At 42.0% G+C, this 18,912-nt stretch overlaps 1 protein-coding gene across 2 annotated transcripts in view; it reads right to left on the bottom strand.

Moving 5' to 3' along the window:
• PTPN2 (protein tyrosine phosphatase non-receptor type 2) overlaps positions 1 to 1,538 on the bottom strand; it is a 30,252-nt gene extending 28,714 nt beyond the window's left edge. For both annotated transcript variants that reach the window (XM_066561377.1, XM_066561368.1), the window contains exon 1: positions 1,320 to 1,538. In XM_066561377.1, coding sequence (XP_066417474.1) covers positions 1,320 to 1,388 — 69 coding nt within the window. In that variant the 5' untranslated portion in view covers positions 1,389 to 1,538. The remainder of the gene's footprint in view (positions 1 to 1,319) is intronic.
• Between the last annotated feature and the right edge of the window lie 17,374 nt (positions 1,539 to 18,912).

Here is an 18,912-nt window from a genome sequence, read left to right as displayed (position 1 = left end):
TCTCTTGTTTACATGGCTGACAAGTTTGGGAACTTGATCATGGAACAAATGGATCTGGCAGGCATTCATACCTAAGTTTCCATGAAAGGTAAATTTTGTATTACTCAGTAACAGGATGCAACATATTTTGTTTCCTAAAGCACCTGCACCATCAGTGCACAGAAACAGACCCATGCTTTGGTAAAGAAACATTAAAATAGCTAGAAAAACTTCTACAGTAATGGTGTGGGAGGGCATTAAATTTATTAATGACTAATTCGGAAATCAGTTTTCCCACATGATATCCAGCCATCACACAGAATCACAGCACATCCTGACCTGGAAGGGACCCACAAAGACCATCAAGTCCAATTCCTAACTCTGCACAGAATAACCCAAAGAACCACACCATGTGCCTGAAAGCATTTTCCAAACTCTTCCTGAGTTCTGGCAGGCTTGGTGCTAGATCCTACTTATTTGTAAAACAAATATATCCAAAACTGCAACATCTGAAATACTGCAGTAGAGATGCTGTATTTGAGTCACATATAAATCAAATAAATTACTGATTCAACAGAGAAAAAGCATAATTTGAAGTCAGTAAAGAAAACTTTGGTTCGGTTCTCTTTCCTAATTTGTGAAACGGTGCTATAAAATAATGCGAGCTTAAATAACTGCTCTAGTGACGCTAGCTGATACATAATGCCTGTTTAAGGAACTGACTGTTCTTGGAAGTTCTTAATCTCGTTAAAAATAAAATTGCAAATACTGCACTTTATTTACTGCCACTCGTGCAGAGCCCCCGCAGCAGACGCCGAGCTGGCCAAGGCAGCGGGAACGGGGGCTGAGGAAGGAGCACGGGTGCCTGAGGAGCCGCACGAACCAGCGGAGGGCTGGCGGGGGCACCCAAGCCTCGGCCGAATCCGTACTATCGGGCACAGCTTCCCACACCGCCCGCAAGCCGCGGGAGTCCCGGGGCAGCTGTCCCGGCTCGGAACGGCCCCGGCTCGGAGCGGCCCCGCTCCATTCAGCCCGGGCGGCAGCGCGGACCCGGAGCCGCCGCCGAGCCCGCGCACGCGCCTCGCCCCGCGCCTGCGCGCCACCGCCCCCCTCCCGAGTACGCCCCGAGTGCGCATGCGTAGCGCTTGCCCACGGCTCCGCTGCTCGCACCTGAGGGCGAGAGTCGTGTCGGCCCAGCGACTTCCGCTCTCCCCGCTGCTGAGGCGGCGGCGGAGCCGCACGCCAGGCACGGGCGCAGCCGGCCCGCGGGTCTTTCTCCCCCCGCCGTTCCTCCCTCCCTGCGGCTCTCCGGCTAGAGCCGACCACGCCGCTCGGCTCACCAGATAACGCGCCTGCCAGTCGTTCGTGGCGTCGATCTCCTGGAACTCCTGCTCGATGGCGGCAGACATGATGGCGGCAGCCGCCAGGGCGCGCGAGCCTGTTCGCAGGAGGCAGAGCGGCGAGCCCGCAACCGCTCACGCGCAGCCCCCCGCCTCACGGCAGCGGCGGGCGCGCACATACGCTCGCGACCGGGTGTCCCGCAGCCGGCGCCGGGCGCATGCGCGGCCCTCGCCCCGCCCACCGAGGACCGCGGAGATCACGCCTCCCCGGCACGAGGAGGCGGGAAGCACCTGGGGTGACGTCACTGGCCCGGTGGGGGGCGGGGCCGCGCCCAGGTGTCGCGGGGGCTCGGCAGGGCCGGGGGCTTCGGTCGCCAAACGGGCACCGAGCGCTTGTTGTCACAAAAATCACCGATTCGGTTCGGTTGGAAAAGATATCCGAGATCATCGAGTCCAGCCTGTAGTCGAACATCACCGCGTCACCTAGACCATGGCACTAAGTGCCACATCCTTCTTTAAACACCTCCAGGCACGGTGACTCCATCCCCTCCCTAGGCAGTCCGTCCCAGTATTTAATCGCCCTTTCTGTGAAGAATTTCTTCCTGATGTCCAACCTGAAGCTCCCCTGGCACAGCCTGAGGACATGTCCTCTGGTCCTGTCACTGGTTGCCTGGGAGAAGAGACTGACCCCAGCCTGGCCAAAACCTCCTTTCAGGCACTTGTAGAGGGCGATAAGGTCACCCCCGAGCCGCCTCTTCTCCAGGCTAAACACCCTCAGCTCCCTCAGCTGCTCCTCACAGGACATGGGCTCCAGACCCTCCACCAGCCTCAATGCCCTGCTCTGGGCACGCTCCAGCACCCCAATGTTCTTCTGAACTGAGGGGCCCAGAACTGACCTCAGTATACGAGGTACAACCTCACCAAAGTGCGTGCAGCGGGATAATCTGCCCTGATCCTGCTAGCCACACTATTGCTGATAGAAGCCAGGATGCCATTGGCCTTCTTGGCCACCTTCACATTCTGCTGGCTCTCGTTCAGCTGTTGTTGACCACTTGTCCTTTTCCACTTTTCCACCTTGCAGCCACTCCGCCCTCAGCCTATAGTGCTGCATCGCTGTGCCGATGTCACTGAGCGGACACGGGCACGAAGGAAGGGTGCGTGAGCTCTTCGAGCCGCCGGCGAGTCCGCAGCCGGGCTCAGCGCCACACCCGCGGCCATGTGCCCCGCCGGCAGCCGCTGGTTCCGAAAAGGAGAAGTGCGGAGACTCGGACGTGTCGGACAGACAAATCTCGGCGGGGCTCGCCGTCCCGAAAGCAGAAACGCCGTGTCCCGCAGCGATTGCCTCACTGGGACAGAAAGTCCCTTAAAGGGCGGCTCCGGCAGACGCTGGGCACAGCCCAGGGTCGGGCCGGCCAGAGAGGGCTGCGCTGCCGGGGGACACCAGCCTGGGGCCCCCGGGCAGGCGGGGCCCAGCACAGATCGTGGGTCAGCACAGAGCGCTGGGTAACGCCCGGCGCCTTAAAAATGAGTGAATTAGTGCCACAAAGGGGAACTACGAACGATCAGTGTGTGTAAGTGTCTGAAGGGAGGGTGCCAAGAGCCAGGCTCTTTTCAGTAGTGGACAAGAGCCACGGCAGAAACTGATGCACAGGAAGTTCCACCTGGATATGGAGAGAAATTTCTTTATTGTGCCGGTGCCCGCACACTGGAACAGATTGCCCAGAGAGGTTGTGGAGTTTCCCTCACTGGATATACTCAAGAACCGTTTGGACATAATTCTGGGCAATGTGTTTTGGGATGACCCCGCTGGAGCAGGGAGGCTGGATCAGATATTCTCTCCCAATCTCCCACATTTTGTGAGAGGTGACAGCGCCTCCCGCACCCCGGTGACAGTCCCGCCCTCGGCCCCGCCGCCGCCTCCTCTCCCGCGGGCTCCTGTCCTGAACCTTAACTCCTGGCACACCCTTTCCGTGCCGCAGGCTCTCCCCCACCCCCAACACGGCCCCTCACGGGCTGGGAGGTTTCCCTGGAAACGTTTGTATCTGCCCTCTGCCATGCCCGAGGGCCCTCCGCCCTGCAGCGGGCCCCAGGGGCTCCCCTCGGCTCCCTGCTCGGCCACCACCGCCCCGGGCCCCTCGGAGTGCCCGACAGCGGGCACGTACACACCGACAGGGGCTGGGCGTGACAACTGTGCTGTGGCTGACAGATGAAAGGATGGCATGGATCTGGACAAGCTCGAGAAGTGGACCCATGGGAACCTCACGAGGTTTAAGAAGACGCAGTGGTAAGGTCAAACCCCGCCATCAATATAGACTGGGGTCTAAATACATAGAGAGCAGCCCTGCCAAGAAGCACTTGGAGGTGCTGCTGGGTGAGAGGCAGGACATGGACCAGCAATGTGAGCTTGCAGCCCAGAAAGCCAACCACATCCTGGGATTCTGCCCCTCTGCTCTGCTCTTGTCAGCCCCACTTGGAGAGCTGCATCCAGCTTTGGAGTCCCCAGCACAGGAAGGACATCAACCTATTGAAGCAAGTCCAGAGAAGGGCCAACAAGTTGATCAGATGAATGCAGTCCCTCTCTTATGAAGAAAGGCCGAAAGACTTGTTCTGCTTGAAAAAGAGAAGGCTCAGGGGTGATCTATTCATGGCCTTCCAGTATCTGGAAGAAGCCTACAAGAAAACATGGATAGACTCTTCTTAGAAGGGCATGTAGTGATAGGACAAGGGTGAATGGCCTTAAATTGAGAGTAGGTTTAAATTAGGTATTAGGAGGAAGTTCTTTGCTCAGATGGTGGTGAGACACTGGAACAGGTTGTGCAGAGAAGTTGTGGATGCCCCATCCCTGGAAGTGTTCACAGCCAGGTTGGATGGAGCTTTGAGCAACCTGCTCTAGTGGAATGCAAAGGGGTTGGAGCTAGGGGATCTTTAAGATCCCTTCCAGATCATATGATTCTGTCATAACCAGTGTCACAATGCTGAGTGTGGCTGTGCCATTGCTGTGGTTCCCTATGTGCTGTCACCGCAGCCCCACCACAGCCCCTGCCTCCTGTGGGCCTCACCTGATGTTTAAGCACAACAACAACAACAACAACAACAACAACAACAACAACAACAACAAGCATTTTTTTGGAAACAGATTTTTGATTTTGAATACCTGTCACTGAATGCTGCTGCATTTCCTTTCTGCCACACAATGCTCCAAGTCCACTGGTTCATGTGCTCCCCCAAGTCCTGGAAGAAAACACCATGGAACTGTGTGATGCCTTGAAGTACAGCAGATGGGACAGCATGGATCAGTAAGTTCATAGCAAGTTTTTCCAAGAAACTCAAGGAAATGTTGCACAAGTTCTTCTTGAACTATGGGTTCAAGCTTTGAAATCAATATAGGGAATGGCTTTCTTGGATTTTTCTGCCTGCATGACTGAGGCATGGGTCATGTCTGTAGTTCTGCAGGTGCTCTCTAGTTAGTCAGTGTTTTATGTATGATCAGTTATGAAACAAGCAAATAAGAAAACATTTGTGAATTATGTTTGTGATTTAAGAGTACAGAAAAGAGTCCAAGTGCCCATCCTCAAGGTAATGATTGATTTTCATTTGAAATAGATTTATTTTAATTCAATGAATAAAATTGTTCTTTACATCAGAAAACTTATGTTGCACAAGCTGGGTGTAAGAAAGAAAATAGGTACATGGAAGCTGTCTGCAAAATAATGTATTTTAATAAAGAAATTAAAATAGAAATCTTCTTCACTGATTTTAGTCTTTGGTAGGCTTTTCCCTGTATATAAGCTTGCTGATTGGTCTGGATTTATAGCATTTATGACATGATGTGCTTTTCATTGTGCTTGTGATATTTGGGGATGTAGTTAATACTGGGTCAGCAATGTAATTGGGTGGTTAGGAAAGAGAGTTTTATGGTAGCAGCTCCATCTAGAATCTCTAATACAGATCAGTGCCCAGAGGCATCTTATGGAAAGCTAAATGTTTATTAGTTGAGATTTGCAGCTGGCTTAGAAAAGCAGTAACTTGTAAACCAGGGTTTTCTGAAGAAATTGCTATTGTCCATATTTGGGTTGCTTTATTTTTACTGCAGATATGCTGAAAATGCAGCACCAGTTCTCTGGCTTTTAGTATCTGAGCCCAGGATAGGCCCAAGATTACATTTCTAATGGTCTGTGAAGGAGAACTGTATATACAACATAAACCAATTACACTCATTAGAAAATTTATTCTGCCAATAGTAACCTCCCACTCAGTATTAGCTGTGCAGCCAAGCCCAGATGAACTACTACATGAAGCCTTATGCCCTTGAGACCATGTGAGACATGCAAAGAGGGACAACACAGTTGCTGGAATGTCTAGTATATTGTAGTGTTTTCTGTCTTAGCATAAACACAAGCAAGCAATGTTTTTTAATTAAAATCTCTGATAATTTGAGAAGCCCTTTGCTGTACTGACAAAGCAGTCACCCCAAAGTAATTGGTATCTGCAGCAGTTTTGATTTCAAAATTGACTTTGGTGCCCATGAAGACCAATTGAGTTAATTTTAAATGTTTTTGTCCAGTGACCTTGGCTGAACAATTATTTTAGTACCAGTCTGGAACAGACTAAGTGTTTGTTCCTCTGTGTGTACTTTTTTGGGTCATTCACTGGAACTACTTAAGCACCATTTATTGGAAATGATCTGGTTTGTGCTGCTTTTCTGAGAACCATTTTAGATATTGGTAGATGAAGAACAAATTCTTCCCTGAGGTAGTTTTATTCACAAATACACCACATCAATTTTAATTGTTAAGGAAGAGAGCTGTAATGTGCTTGAGCTTGTCACAATGTGAAAGGAGGAGAACATATAATTCCTGATTTAAGTCTTATAGCCCAAGGCCTAAAGGACAAGAGGATCCTCCTTCCCTGATGAACTGGATAGGACTTGAAACCCAGAAGGGCTGGCCACTCTTCTGGCATCTGGTAGGAGTAGGAGAAGCTGAATGAGAAGGTCCAGTGGTCAGGATAAAACAGGTTTCATTTTTTTGTGTGCATTTACAGTGCACTCCTATTTCAGACTTTTGGAAGCTGTATTCCTTGCTCGAGTGAACGTTAAAATTTTCATAGCTGAAAGTGGGTGTTGCTGCAAATACTTTTCCTCAGCTATATTATTGCTTTCCTTCCCCTGCCCAAAATTGTATTCTAGCATACAACAAGAAGGGGGGGAAAAAAGAAAGAAAACACCCAGACCCCCATAGCAAACCCTTCAAAATGTATGTAGCAAAATGCAAATCATTGAAGCAGCAACAAAAGCAGAAGTGCAAGGGCCTCAAACAGATTTGCTTTCAGCTGAGGAGATCTTTCACATCAGCCAGAAATCCAGAACAGTGGGATCCTAGTGTCTAGTGTCTGATAAAAACCAGCTCTGTAGTAAAGGTGATGGGATTATGGAGGGGAAGGGCAATACAGCTGTGCCCAGACTATACGATTGTCCAAACTGTTGTCTGGAGTTCTATGTAGAAGAAATTCATGGCCAAAGAAGAAAGGGAAATATTAAGAACTATTAAGGAAGTCTGTTTCACAGTCTAGAGATTTGTGCCAGTCTGTATGGCACTGGAGTCCCGTGGTGAAGCTGAAATAGTTGTGGAGTATGAAAAGAAAAGGGTAACTGGCAGAAGTGCTGTCACGAATGAATGGACACACCAGCTGGCAGAAAAGGCAGCCAGCCAGGATGTCTGAGGGACAGAACAACTTTAGGCTCTGCTGTGGCTTTGTGAAACAGCCCTTCCATCAACCTAAGCTGGGATGTGCAGTCAGCCACAAAGCCTAATGCCTATGAGTCAATGCAGGGGGTGCTGGGTACAGCTACGGGAAGAAGGAAAGAGCCAGTTGCCAAGAGAAAGATGACTCCAAGTTATTATTTTTCTTGCTTGTAGAGAGGATCTTGCTTGCTGGGGATGATTTGTGTACATTACTTGACTTTCTATCTTTCTTTCCTTTTCACCCCAAGCTACAGAGACATTTATTGAAATCATCATTTGCAAGTGAGAAACTCTTAATTTAGTGAGTGTGGCTTAGTATCATTCCATGGTCCTTGTCAGAAGGTCAATTTTTGCCAGAAATGACATCTTTAGTAACTGCCTGAAGCTGACATAGTTTTCATGTTGAAAGTTTGTTTGAAGATCAAGGGTTTATTAGACTTTTAAATTGCCTCGAAGACTGAATAGGGCTGTTCCCTGCTTAGACCATTTCTAATCTCACAGCTATTATTTCAAAGCACTAGTTTGTATGATGGCATAATGGTTAACGAGCAGTTCTGGAAACAGTTCTGGAGTAGTTCTTTATGCTGGCCAGGGAGTCTTTCACTCAAGTTCTCTTACAATTGTGAAGTCATAGTAACATGATCTTGTCACCTCTTTCTAGCACAGGTTCTGTATTTTAGTGGTTTCCATGCTTGATTATATGTATCTTCATCTATATTCAAGCTTATCTTCCAAATTACAAAATTAAGGTAATTTTCTGAATTACAGCAGGAAAGATTGTGATGCACCAGACCACTGTTGTTTGCTAGGAGAAGTTCTGGTAAGAAAATATTGTTTTAGCAGAAGACAGAAGACTTTCTCCTGAAGAGTAACAGTAAATGTTTCTATTATAAACTTGTATTCTCAGTTTTATGTTCCGGTTTTCCTTTGTGTTTCCCAGCATCAGAACAAAGCAATTGTGACTATTTTCATGGGTCTAACAATCTCTGAATTGTTTTTGCCTTTTTTTTTTTTTTTGGCCCCAGTTGTTCAAAATAAGAGTCTTCAGATTGTAATCCATGTTTGTAATTTATACTCCTGCATTAGACAATCTGATGTGCCAATAACAGGAAAGGATTTCCTTGTACTACTTGCTGTAATAGGGATTTAAAATATCATACTGTTACCAACTTCATAGATACTAAAATTTACCATGTGGTTGTGAGCCTTTAGCATTTATTACAATAATTACTTCTGTCTTTCCTGTGATAGCAGGGGTAGGTCTGTACAGGATTTGTGATATCTTTGCCCGTTTTTAAGTTGATGTTAATATATCGAATTTCATACAATTTCCCGTAGAAGCTTGTCCTCTTGAGATAATGAGCAGCCCTGTAGGAGCCACATTCTCTGAGTCACTGTTTTGATGGCAGAGTTCCATGAGTGTGTGGCTCGTTTCTCCTGCTGAGATGTCCTTCGGTATGTTATAGAGGACAAGGTGTTCACACTTGTGCCACTGTGGAAACTTGGGCACTGGATCTTGTGAGGCCATGGAACACTACAGCAAAATTCACATTGCTGCACTTAATTGGCAAGGCAGGACTGCAATAATCAATGCACCTCTCTTTTTACCTCCAAAGTAAATCAAAAAGCAAAGAGGAAAATAGATTTTGCCTGTAGGTGGCAAAGAGCCATGAAAATATTGTTAATTTTTCAGGCACTATGATTTCCTAACAAAAACAAATTAGCAGTGCGTGTAAAATTTACCTTTCCTTTTTTTAATTTCATAATGTCTCTTATAAAAATGTCTTTGAAATTAATCTACTAAAGTAAGTAGTCTTAAAAATCTGTTTTGCATAACCAGTATAATAGAGCTTTTGAATGTATGCTATATTTCCTTTGCTCCAGACATTTCAAACCTCTAATTCATACCCTTGTGGCATACAAATGGGCTATAACTGCTAAGCCAATTTGTTTGTTTTCTCAAAGAAAAGAAAAACTGAATGTAATGTACTCAAAGAAGGATCCATAACACGCGTTTTCCAATTGGAATGCTGTCAAGGTCTTTAACATCTTATTTTAGCCAGTGGAACAGTTCCAGCAGTTCAAGTCATGACATGACCACTTACTGGAATTAACAACCCAGGGAGAAAAGTGCCCTTGTGCAGAACGTGTCCAGTATCAAAATGGGTATATTAAACTCTCTGGATCTTTTACATGTTATACATTTTAATTTTTTTTTCTCCTACTCTCTCACTGCATACAAAGAGACATCACTAAAAGAAACTATTTTCCTTTTAAAAATCATATGGTACCCCTCCTCGAGCAGACCTCTGCAAGTTCTTTAGTGGCAGAATTTCTAACACAGACTTGCAGAAAGGAAAAAATGTTACAAAGAAATAGAGAAACAAAGTATGTTACTAAGATTGCATTCCTCAAGAAATATCCCACACGGTCACTTCAACATCAAGGTAGCTTCTAGCTCCCATTCTCTTACGCTAATTTTGGAAGCTCAATTCACTTGAAATTAATTTTCATTGTCCAATATGGCTGCTTTCTTCATACCAGCTCCCTCTGAAGCACTGAGAAGGAAAGGTAAGGTGCAGAGTAAAACCAAAGACGTTTGGAGTTTTTTAATTTATTTTGTGCTCATCAAAGACCACCTCAGTTTTCCCTTTTATTTTTCTTACTTAAGAAAGAACAATGAATTGATTAGGAGTAGGGATTAGGAGATACAACTGCCATAAACCCATGTCTGCATTCCCTAAGTTGTTACATTAACATGTATGTCATAATCAGAACAGTTGGGATTTCCCATTGCTTCTCAGCACATTGGTAATACCTTACAGATACTGTTATCAGAATTTATAAATGCACAATCAATTTCTAGATTCAGACTATATTTTGGCTGGTAAATGCCATACAAGGAACAATATGCCAGCAGCAATGGTGAATGAGAAGTGGGATGTATTATTTGTGAAACTCTGCCACGTGCACAGTTTTTGTCCTGGGGTTTTCTCTGGGGAACATCACAAATCATGTGATGACAATATTTCTTTGTCTCTGAAAAAGTGTTAAGGATAACTCTCACGTAATGTCCAGAGTTTCAGCAACCTTGGAAAGCAGGATGAAGAGGACAACTGAAGGAGGTGACTGCATCAGTCATTACAGATAATTGTGCTGTCAAATATGCATCAACAGTGTGCAATATTACTACTGAATTTACACAATTCTGTCACAGCAAATGGCAAAAATCTTGAATTTCTTTGGACAGGAGGTTCCAATGAAGTAATGCAAGGATTGCATTTCTAAAACATAAATACATATGCTTCGCAGGGTGATATTAAAACTTTCCCTTCTCTTTCTTTTACCTCTCACTTTTCTCAGAGAGGAAGAAGTGGGGGTGCTTTTTTCACACAGAGGAATGAGTCATTAATAGGTTTGATAATTAATCAGATTAATGAAATCTATGCTGAAAGTTGTAGCCCTCTGTTACTCTAACTGAAAACTTATATGCACAGCATTTTATACAATTGTTTTTCTAATGGGAATTTCACAGATGTATACTTTTAAATCTACCATTCTAACACAACGTGATAAAAATTAAATTAGCTAAAATTATCAAGTGCTGAATTATATTTTTCTTGATAATTAAAATATTTCTATAAGAAGTAAGGCAGATACTTTTAATGATCATGCAGATAACTGCATTATTAACTCTTGGAAGTTTACTTCTTTCATCAGATTATAGCATTATTGGGGGAAAAATTGAAATAATATTTTTGCTTTCACTAATCTATGCAAGTCAGCAGATGGTGGTTAAGTAGTCTCTGTACACTGTTCAATGTTCCATTTGTAGGCTTATACTTTGTGCATGATACTTGTGTATATAAATATCATCTGCTCCTGCTGTCCTCCCACAGAGCGCTTCAATGTACTGGGTATTTTCTTTGTATTTCAGACATCTCAAGGGCAGGGGCTCAGAAGAGATGCTCAACCCTTCGGGATGGTACATAAGCCTCTCACCAATGATACATTTATCTGAAATAGTTGTATTTCATCTTGTTCAAAAGCATAATGCTGGGGGAAATACTGAAAAAGCTGCATGGGTAAAAATTATGCATTTTAGGCATGCACTGTTTCCTCCACAATGTAGCAATGGGTTACCTTGGGCAGAAAGCAGTCGCTGGCAATCAGTGTCACTGACTGGACCTTGGCTGAAAGGAGCATCCCCTATACAGCAGTTGCTGTACACCTCCCTCATAGAGCCGTGTGGGAATGTTCAATGTGCCATTAATCCTGCGGCACGATGTGAACATTTCTTAAAATACTCAGCACTTTTCTCAGCATGTTCGTATGGTGGATGCTCTCACAGATTTGGGCTGTGTTTGCTTTGGCATGCGCCTTGAGTTTTCAGTTTAAATTTCTGTCACAACACAAAAATCTCTTATTCCTGTAAGGCCAACTTACCGTGCTAATTTGTACAAGACTGTAGAAAAGAGACTTAACGACAGGCAGACTTGATTCTTCTCTTGCAACAATGAAATTTCAAGATTTAGAAATAATTTAATTAAAAATATGTTAACGTAAACTGTGGCCATACAGTTTACACAATAACATTTACAAATGATATAAATTCTTTGCTGCTTCTAATGATTCTAATGATTGAGTAATCTGTCCTCATAGCAGTTCCTGATGGGAAGTTCTCCTTGTTATGATTCTGATCTAACAGCTTTGCTGAGTTGAGACATAATATGAATAAAGTGGCTGGTGATTAGTATGAAGTCACAGTACATTTTCTCTTTAAAGGGAGTGCACCCTCACATCTGACAGTAAGGCAGCATTTTTGTTAATGAGAATTTCATGGGCAGAGGAGAGCAGAATTGAGCACAACAAAATATTTTCAAAATTTCCAGTGAATGGGAAATTAGCTTTTGTAGTCATGTGTCTTCCAGAAATTCAGTATGCTTGCCCTGGAATCTTGTCTAGGATTTCATTACATGCTCTTAATCCAGATGTTTCAAATGCTTTGGAAACAATGAACTATTACTATTGTCAGAATAAATTAATCACATTTCCTTTTAGAAAAGTCAGAGGGAGGAGGAGTGCTTAGCACATCTCTAGGGAGCCTTTTGGTGTTCTCTCTACTGGAGTCTGAAACCTCCCAAGACAAATATGTTTAGCTTCTACTAATGATGGTCAAAGCAGAAAATTACTCTAACACTGCCCATTTAAAATTTGCTGATATATATTATCTGGACTATATCCCCAGACTGTTCCTTAGTCAAATTTACTCTGTCTTGTTATGCCTCATGATTATATATAAGCTATATATAGCATATGACATCCCTAAATATGTGATTCCATATCTATAACAGTCTCCCCATGCACCTTGCAGAAATTTAATTTGAAATCTGAGATAGAGAGACGGGGTCTATTCTCAATGAGAAGAGACTGAAGAATCATCTAACAGTTTGAAAATTTGGGCTATGCCCTTTCATAAACATTCCTTAAGTCTGATGCTGACTGTAGGTACTGCCACTTGCCTTAGCTGAGATTCCTGTTACCCCCAGAGCACATAAATCCTTATTTCTTATGCATCTTCTTTTAGATACATGAAAATGGCTCCAAGAATTATTATTTTGCTGGAAGTATAAGGATGGTTTTGGGATGGACCCTGAGTTTGTTAAGCTGCTCTGCTTGTAGATGCAAAGATTTGTTAATGTTCTGTATAGCTGCTTAAGTAATTTTTTTTTTTAGAATGGGTAATCCTGTTGTGTTTGGGGAATATGTGGTTTTCCTAAAACAGTGATTTCAAAAGCTCTTTAGACTTTTATAGCTAAATAGCATTTTAATGAAGCATGTTTGTTATACTTACCAACAACAAAATGTAATGACTAATAAGCAAGTTACTTCACCATGTTGTTATCATCCTTCAAACTGCATTGTTTGAAGGATATACCAGCTCTGCTGTACTATAAACTCAGATTGGTATCAGACAAACATTTGGATATTACAACCTAATATAAATATTTATTCTTCTTTTTCCAAATGAAAAAGAAATTCTTCAAGAAAATTATTGCTGAGTTTTAAATTTAGAGTTTTTCTTTTATTTGAACAGAAAACAGCAGGTATAGGCAGTATATGTGGGCAGGTTGCCTATGGATGCAGCTGCTCAGGGTGGCACAAGGGCCCCAATAAAGAGCAGCCAAGTTCTGCTCTTTCCTCTGCCAAGGCCTTTCTCCTATGGATAGGAAGACCATGCATTTAAGCTGTTCATATCTTGTAAGCAACTGATCTCTACCTTCTGACAGCAAACTCGATCAGCCTAGGTAATTTATACTTTTATACTGTAAGGATATATGTGTTACATTGTATGTGTGTGTGTTTTATACTCACTCTAAGAGTCAGTATGCATCAGCAGCAGTAACAAACCTGACTTTTTGAGCCAATCCCATTTTTGCCCCTTCCTTTGCCAGAGCAGCTGAGCCCTGGAAGAAGTGGAGGAGGTGTAAATGATGAGATGTTTGCTGCTTGAGAGGTGAGGAGTGTGGGCAAGAAGAGGAACAATCTCCTGAAATTGGAGACTGGAGAGCTGGGATCCAGTGACTGATGAAGGAGGCATCTTAATTCTACTCCTGGTCATCCCAAAACTTGCTGAATGGCCTTCACAATGGATCTCTTTCCTCCATGCTCTTGATCATGCACATCCACCTTCTACAACCTCCATGTTCTTTTCTGCAGAGTCTAGTACTGCTGCAAAATTCAAATTTTCCTGTACATGGAGAAGCCTTGGGTCAGCTCCAGGAACCAGCTACTTAAAATTTTCCAATCTATTAAGCAGATTACATTAAGTTGTACGCTCACTTCAAATATGTGAGAAAGAAAAACTCCAAATAAAAGAAAAAATAATCTAAAAGTATACCTGTAGTAAATTAATTTTGTCACATTCAGAATGGATGGCATCGTGATGTGTGTCTGGCATCAAAGATCATGTGTACTGTGGTGCAGCCTTGCTTTCGGTGGCCCATCACAGCTGTACCTCTGTCCCCACAGAGCAGAAGGACTGCCATCCTGCAGCTCCATCCTTGGTGAGAGGCTGCAGAGGAAAGGCTGCAGCACATGCTCCTTCCCTCAGCACTGCTCTGCCCCTTCATGAGCAAACTGCTGAAGGAAATGGGAGCTGGCTCATCTCTGAGGTCACTGAGAGGCTATGGAATCTAGAAGGCAGAAGTCCTTCTTCAAACCCAGCTCACCAAACCCTGCCTGACCTTGCTGTCCAAATCATTAAATATTACTGTGGTAACTGGTGGTGCTGGGAAATCTTTTTATAAGGTAGTGAAAGATTTGTGTTAGCACCCAATAGTAAAGGCATTAAAGGCTTCCTCTGCCCATAAACAAGCATACACAACCATTCTGTAAGCAACAGCTATAATAATGCATTTGACATTCTATCATAATTGTAGTCTGCAAAAATTATTTAACTGGTAACTTTGTCAGCATTTATACCCTGTTTTCTACTTCTGATGTTTCTTTCCACACTCCGGAACAGACGGAGGAAAGCCACCACTGCTAAGTTTAGACTTTTCTGTCTGATCTTACTGTGAAAACTCTCAGGGCCAGCTATTTTCTACTTTTTCTCCTACAAGCTGTTTCTATTTCCCAACTTAAGATCAGTAGTTTAAAGATAGCTCTGATGTAATTATACCATCTGAGATCAACCTTCATATTCATCTGTTATGAAGCCATCAGTATTCCCTTCCTAGCTGTCAGTTATGTTGCTTGTCAACTTGTCGTTCCAATTTTCCCTCACATTTCTTTGCACATTCATATGACTCAGAATAGTTTCCCATCCATAAGCCACTTACTTACATAAAACACCACTTCTGTTTCTCCTTAACTCAACTTTATGGGCTGCCACAGCTATACTTGATCACAACTGAGTAACTGCTTTGCTTGACTGTCATTTCTAATAATTATTTTGCTTACTTTGTCTTTCTGTACTCTTTTTTACATGACGTGGTAAAACCTAATTTTACAGAGTTGGAGCATTTTTTTTTCTTGCATCTTTCTAATAGTCCTTTATTTTAGATAAAACAGTATGTTTTAAATCTAGTTTGGGACATTCTATTGAGTTCATAGCAAAATAAATAACAGGTTCTAAGTGGAGCTCTGCAGCAGCAACAAAGCAGGGTGATACGTAAAGGTTCACTGTTCTGCTTTAGGTGCCTGTTTTACTCTCATGTTACTCACATAAAGGCTTGGGTACTTTACCCTCATTTTTGCCCACAAAATAATATTTTGCTATTAATTTCTTGCCGTCAGAGGCCAGTCATGCCTGTTAAGTGATCCTCTTAATTTGTCTTACTCTTCATTAACAGTAATTGCTGGTAATCTTTTTTCTGAACAGGAATTCCACCTACATCTTGCACACACTGCTGTGATTATGCCTGTTTTCCTCTGAAACATCTACCTTTAGATTTCCAGTTTGTATGACACTTTTGTTACACATACAAGACCACTTGCTAACATTTTCAAACTCTTTTCAAGTTTTAAGCCTCAGATTCTTGAAGCTAAGCAAACTCTTAAATGACTGGGTTTACCAGATTTTTTTCCCCTAAATCTAATTGCTCAATAACACCAGTTTGTATTTCTACATTGTCTTAAACCAGGATATATAATAATTGATATAATTTTACTCTCTGTGAAATATTACTAATTGTTGTGAATCCAGTTTTTAAGTTAAGGAAAACAAGGTACAAAAAACTGTGTGAATTTCACAGGGTCAGGCATGTCTTCCTTGCCAAAAATAATATTTTTAGAAGGTTGTCAGGAATGGAACCTTTAACTCTGCTGAAAGCTGTTTGCTGTTGGCAAGATAACCCACGAGTGCCTGTAACAGACCAGCTTCTAGTGCAGACATGACTGAAGCATGCAACAGGGGTAGCCATTTTAAGCAGGCTTCCTCACCCTGTATCCCATACTGATACAAACATTCCTAATGAGTACAGTTCATTATTTACTTTATTTTTGGTAGGCCTTTGCATTATATAAGCTCTCTCTCTACAGGCAAAAGCATCTTTTACTTGAAGAAGGTAGTCAAAAGGGAGAAGGAAAGTACTAACTGTACTTTTTAAAATTCAAAACAATGCCAGTTAAAGTCATTTTGAATGAGAAATCTCTACCAATGCTAATACACTTACACTGGACTTCCAGCAGAAATAAATTAAGTTATGCAGTTTTATAAAGTCAAATTGAGAACAAAATTGGCCTACTGTGTCAAAAGTGAAAAACTAACCTTATAGATGCTTTTACTTCTTCTTCTGTGCTGTGGTTCAATTTAATTTAATCAAGGTATAATACTGAATCAAAATGTTAAAAAATATGTATCAGCATTGTCATAGTTGTGTGATCTTCCTCTGCACATCATTATGCAAATAGTAATGTTAAAATACAACTGATGGTGATGGTGTGCATGAGGTCTTTTCCACCTCCTGCACACCATCACCACAAACAGAATGTCTTTCCTACTGTTCCCTGTAAGAGGAAGTCTCCAAGGTTAGCTGGTAGTTGAATCCTGATTCACGCCTCAGCTAACTGGAATCTGCAAAGTTCCTGTGGTTCCCCTGAGCTCCAGCTTGCTTCCCATTATCTTGCTATGTGACAGGAAATGTTCTGGTTACCATCAGCAGCAGATGCTTGTGCCCCCCTGACGTGGCCATGGCAGCTGCCAACCACTGCTGTGCACTGGGGACTGTCCCTTTGTGCACCAACTTTACAACAACTCTGGAAATGCAGCAGGGAGCTGCTGCAACTTTCCAGCACTAAGTGTCTTGCTTTCTGGATTTGTTATACCATTCAAAGGGGAATGTCTCACTAGGCAGTAGTATTGAATTTGTTATTAATTTCACCTAGATGAAGATAAAAAGAAATTGAAGTATTTATTCATAACAAAGGTTTATATTAGACCTAAGTGAGGAAGAAAAAGGAAAGTGATCACATACTGTTCATACTATTTCCATCTGATTTACCATACTAACCCAGATGTCAAGACTTCTGTGGTCCAAGATAATTTGTGTTCATGTTACATCATTGGGAAATCCCTCTTTTGATGTAGCATGTTAGTTTTTATAGCCAATATTTGGTAACATTTGAAGTCTTCCTGAAGAGGTCCAGAGAGATTTGATCTTATTCAACAAATTTTGTTTTATTTTAATGCAAGAGATACTCTGGCCATTTAAAAGAATTTAAACAAGTGTTGTTTCATTTCCCAGAAAATATGAAGCCTCTTCATTAGACTGGATGCCTTCCATCCTAATTGGCTGTCTATTTAATGACTGATTGCCTTAACAAAGGCTGTATCTTGTCCTCTCATCCCTTTGCTAATTCTGGTGTTTCACTATGAAGTGTTTCCTCTATTGGACCTTAATTCTGTGTCAGTCTTTCTACTAGCTGAAAACGCCAGATACAATTGTCTACATGACGTAAATGCATTTATCTCATTCCTGAGCACTGACTAAAACCAGACACTACAGTAAACGAAGATTCTGGGATGACAATCATCCATATTGCCTGAATTTTTTAAGTAAGTGATGATTTTGGACCCAGTTTCTAAATAAATCTAAACTGACCTAACTTGCTTTGAATCTAGGGAATGAGGTCAGGGGCTGGTTGTATTTAAAAATGGACAAATATTTGTGTATGTGTACATGTATTAAAAAAAAATAGCTATTTGGGTTTGATTTTCTTTTATTTGCTTACTGACCAAACTAAAATATCAGAAATAAAGCCTAATCTTGACTTGAAGTGTACAATTTTTGTGTCTTGTCAGAGAAAACAAACATTTTAGGTCATAATGTGCCTTTATGATACATTTACATATTTATATATTGTTCAAATGAAAATGATTGATGCTAATTATTTGTGAATCTGGCAAATCTGCTCCAACTATAACAATATTACTGGCTGAAGAAATAAACTAAATTTGAGCAGGTGAAATATATTCATTTACTAGTTGTAATGTACTCAAGTCTCAACAAAACCATTACATTACTAAAATTGCAAAAGAATTGGGTTTTGACAGCTGAATCACTGACTGGAAACAATTGTTCTGGAAAAAAATGCAGTTTTTATAAACATAGTCAGTGGTTTACAGTAAAAGACATTTCCCCAAATAGCTAAAAAAATCGACCTTTCAGATACTGTCACAGACTAAAGAACTAAAAAGTCAGCTTTAATGTTTTTATTGGGCATTGTCTCTCCAGCTGTTTGAATGAAGCAATAACTGAAGTTTCAAAGTACATGTCTCTAATTATGCTGAAAGATTAAAAAAAATTAAGATCTTCCTCCTTAAAAAAAATTAAAATCTTCCTCCTTAGTAATCTAAATACATGAATTACTACTATTTGTTTGGATTTTTTTTGCCCTTTGTTTTTCTTACATATGAGGATAGCATGAAAAATTTACTATCTCTCTCATTACAGCACTGAAACAGTCACAATCACATTTGCTTGCTTCTTCTATTGCATTACCTAAAATTTAGCCATTATTTGGAAAATTCTGAAATTTCAGCTTCCAAAGTGATTGCAAGTGATTGCAGGGGAAAAAAAGGGTATTTGTACTCCAGACCTAGAGCCCAGAGTGAGGTTCCCTCTAGGAGAGGAATTATGCAATACCAGTTCATCTTCAGAAATGATAAAATATTAACCTCTTCCTTTCATTAACTTCTCATTTTTAAAAATGTGTTTCAAGTTTTCTCTTATTTATAAATGCCAACTAAATTTCTCCACTAATATAAACAGGTAAAGCTTAGATATCTAAATTTTCTTGACAATTTTCTTGCAAATTCCTCTTTTCAGCTCCAGATGTTGTTA

This window comes from Molothrus aeneus, chromosome 1 (assembly GCF_037042795.1).
Source record: "Molothrus aeneus isolate 106 chromosome 1, BPBGC_Maene_1.0, whole genome shotgun sequence".
Classification (NCBI taxonomy): domain Eukaryota; kingdom Metazoa; phylum Chordata; class Aves; order Passeriformes; family Icteridae; genus Molothrus; species Molothrus aeneus.
Note: the sequence above shows the minus strand (reverse complement) of the source record. Positions and strands in the feature narration are given on the sequence as shown.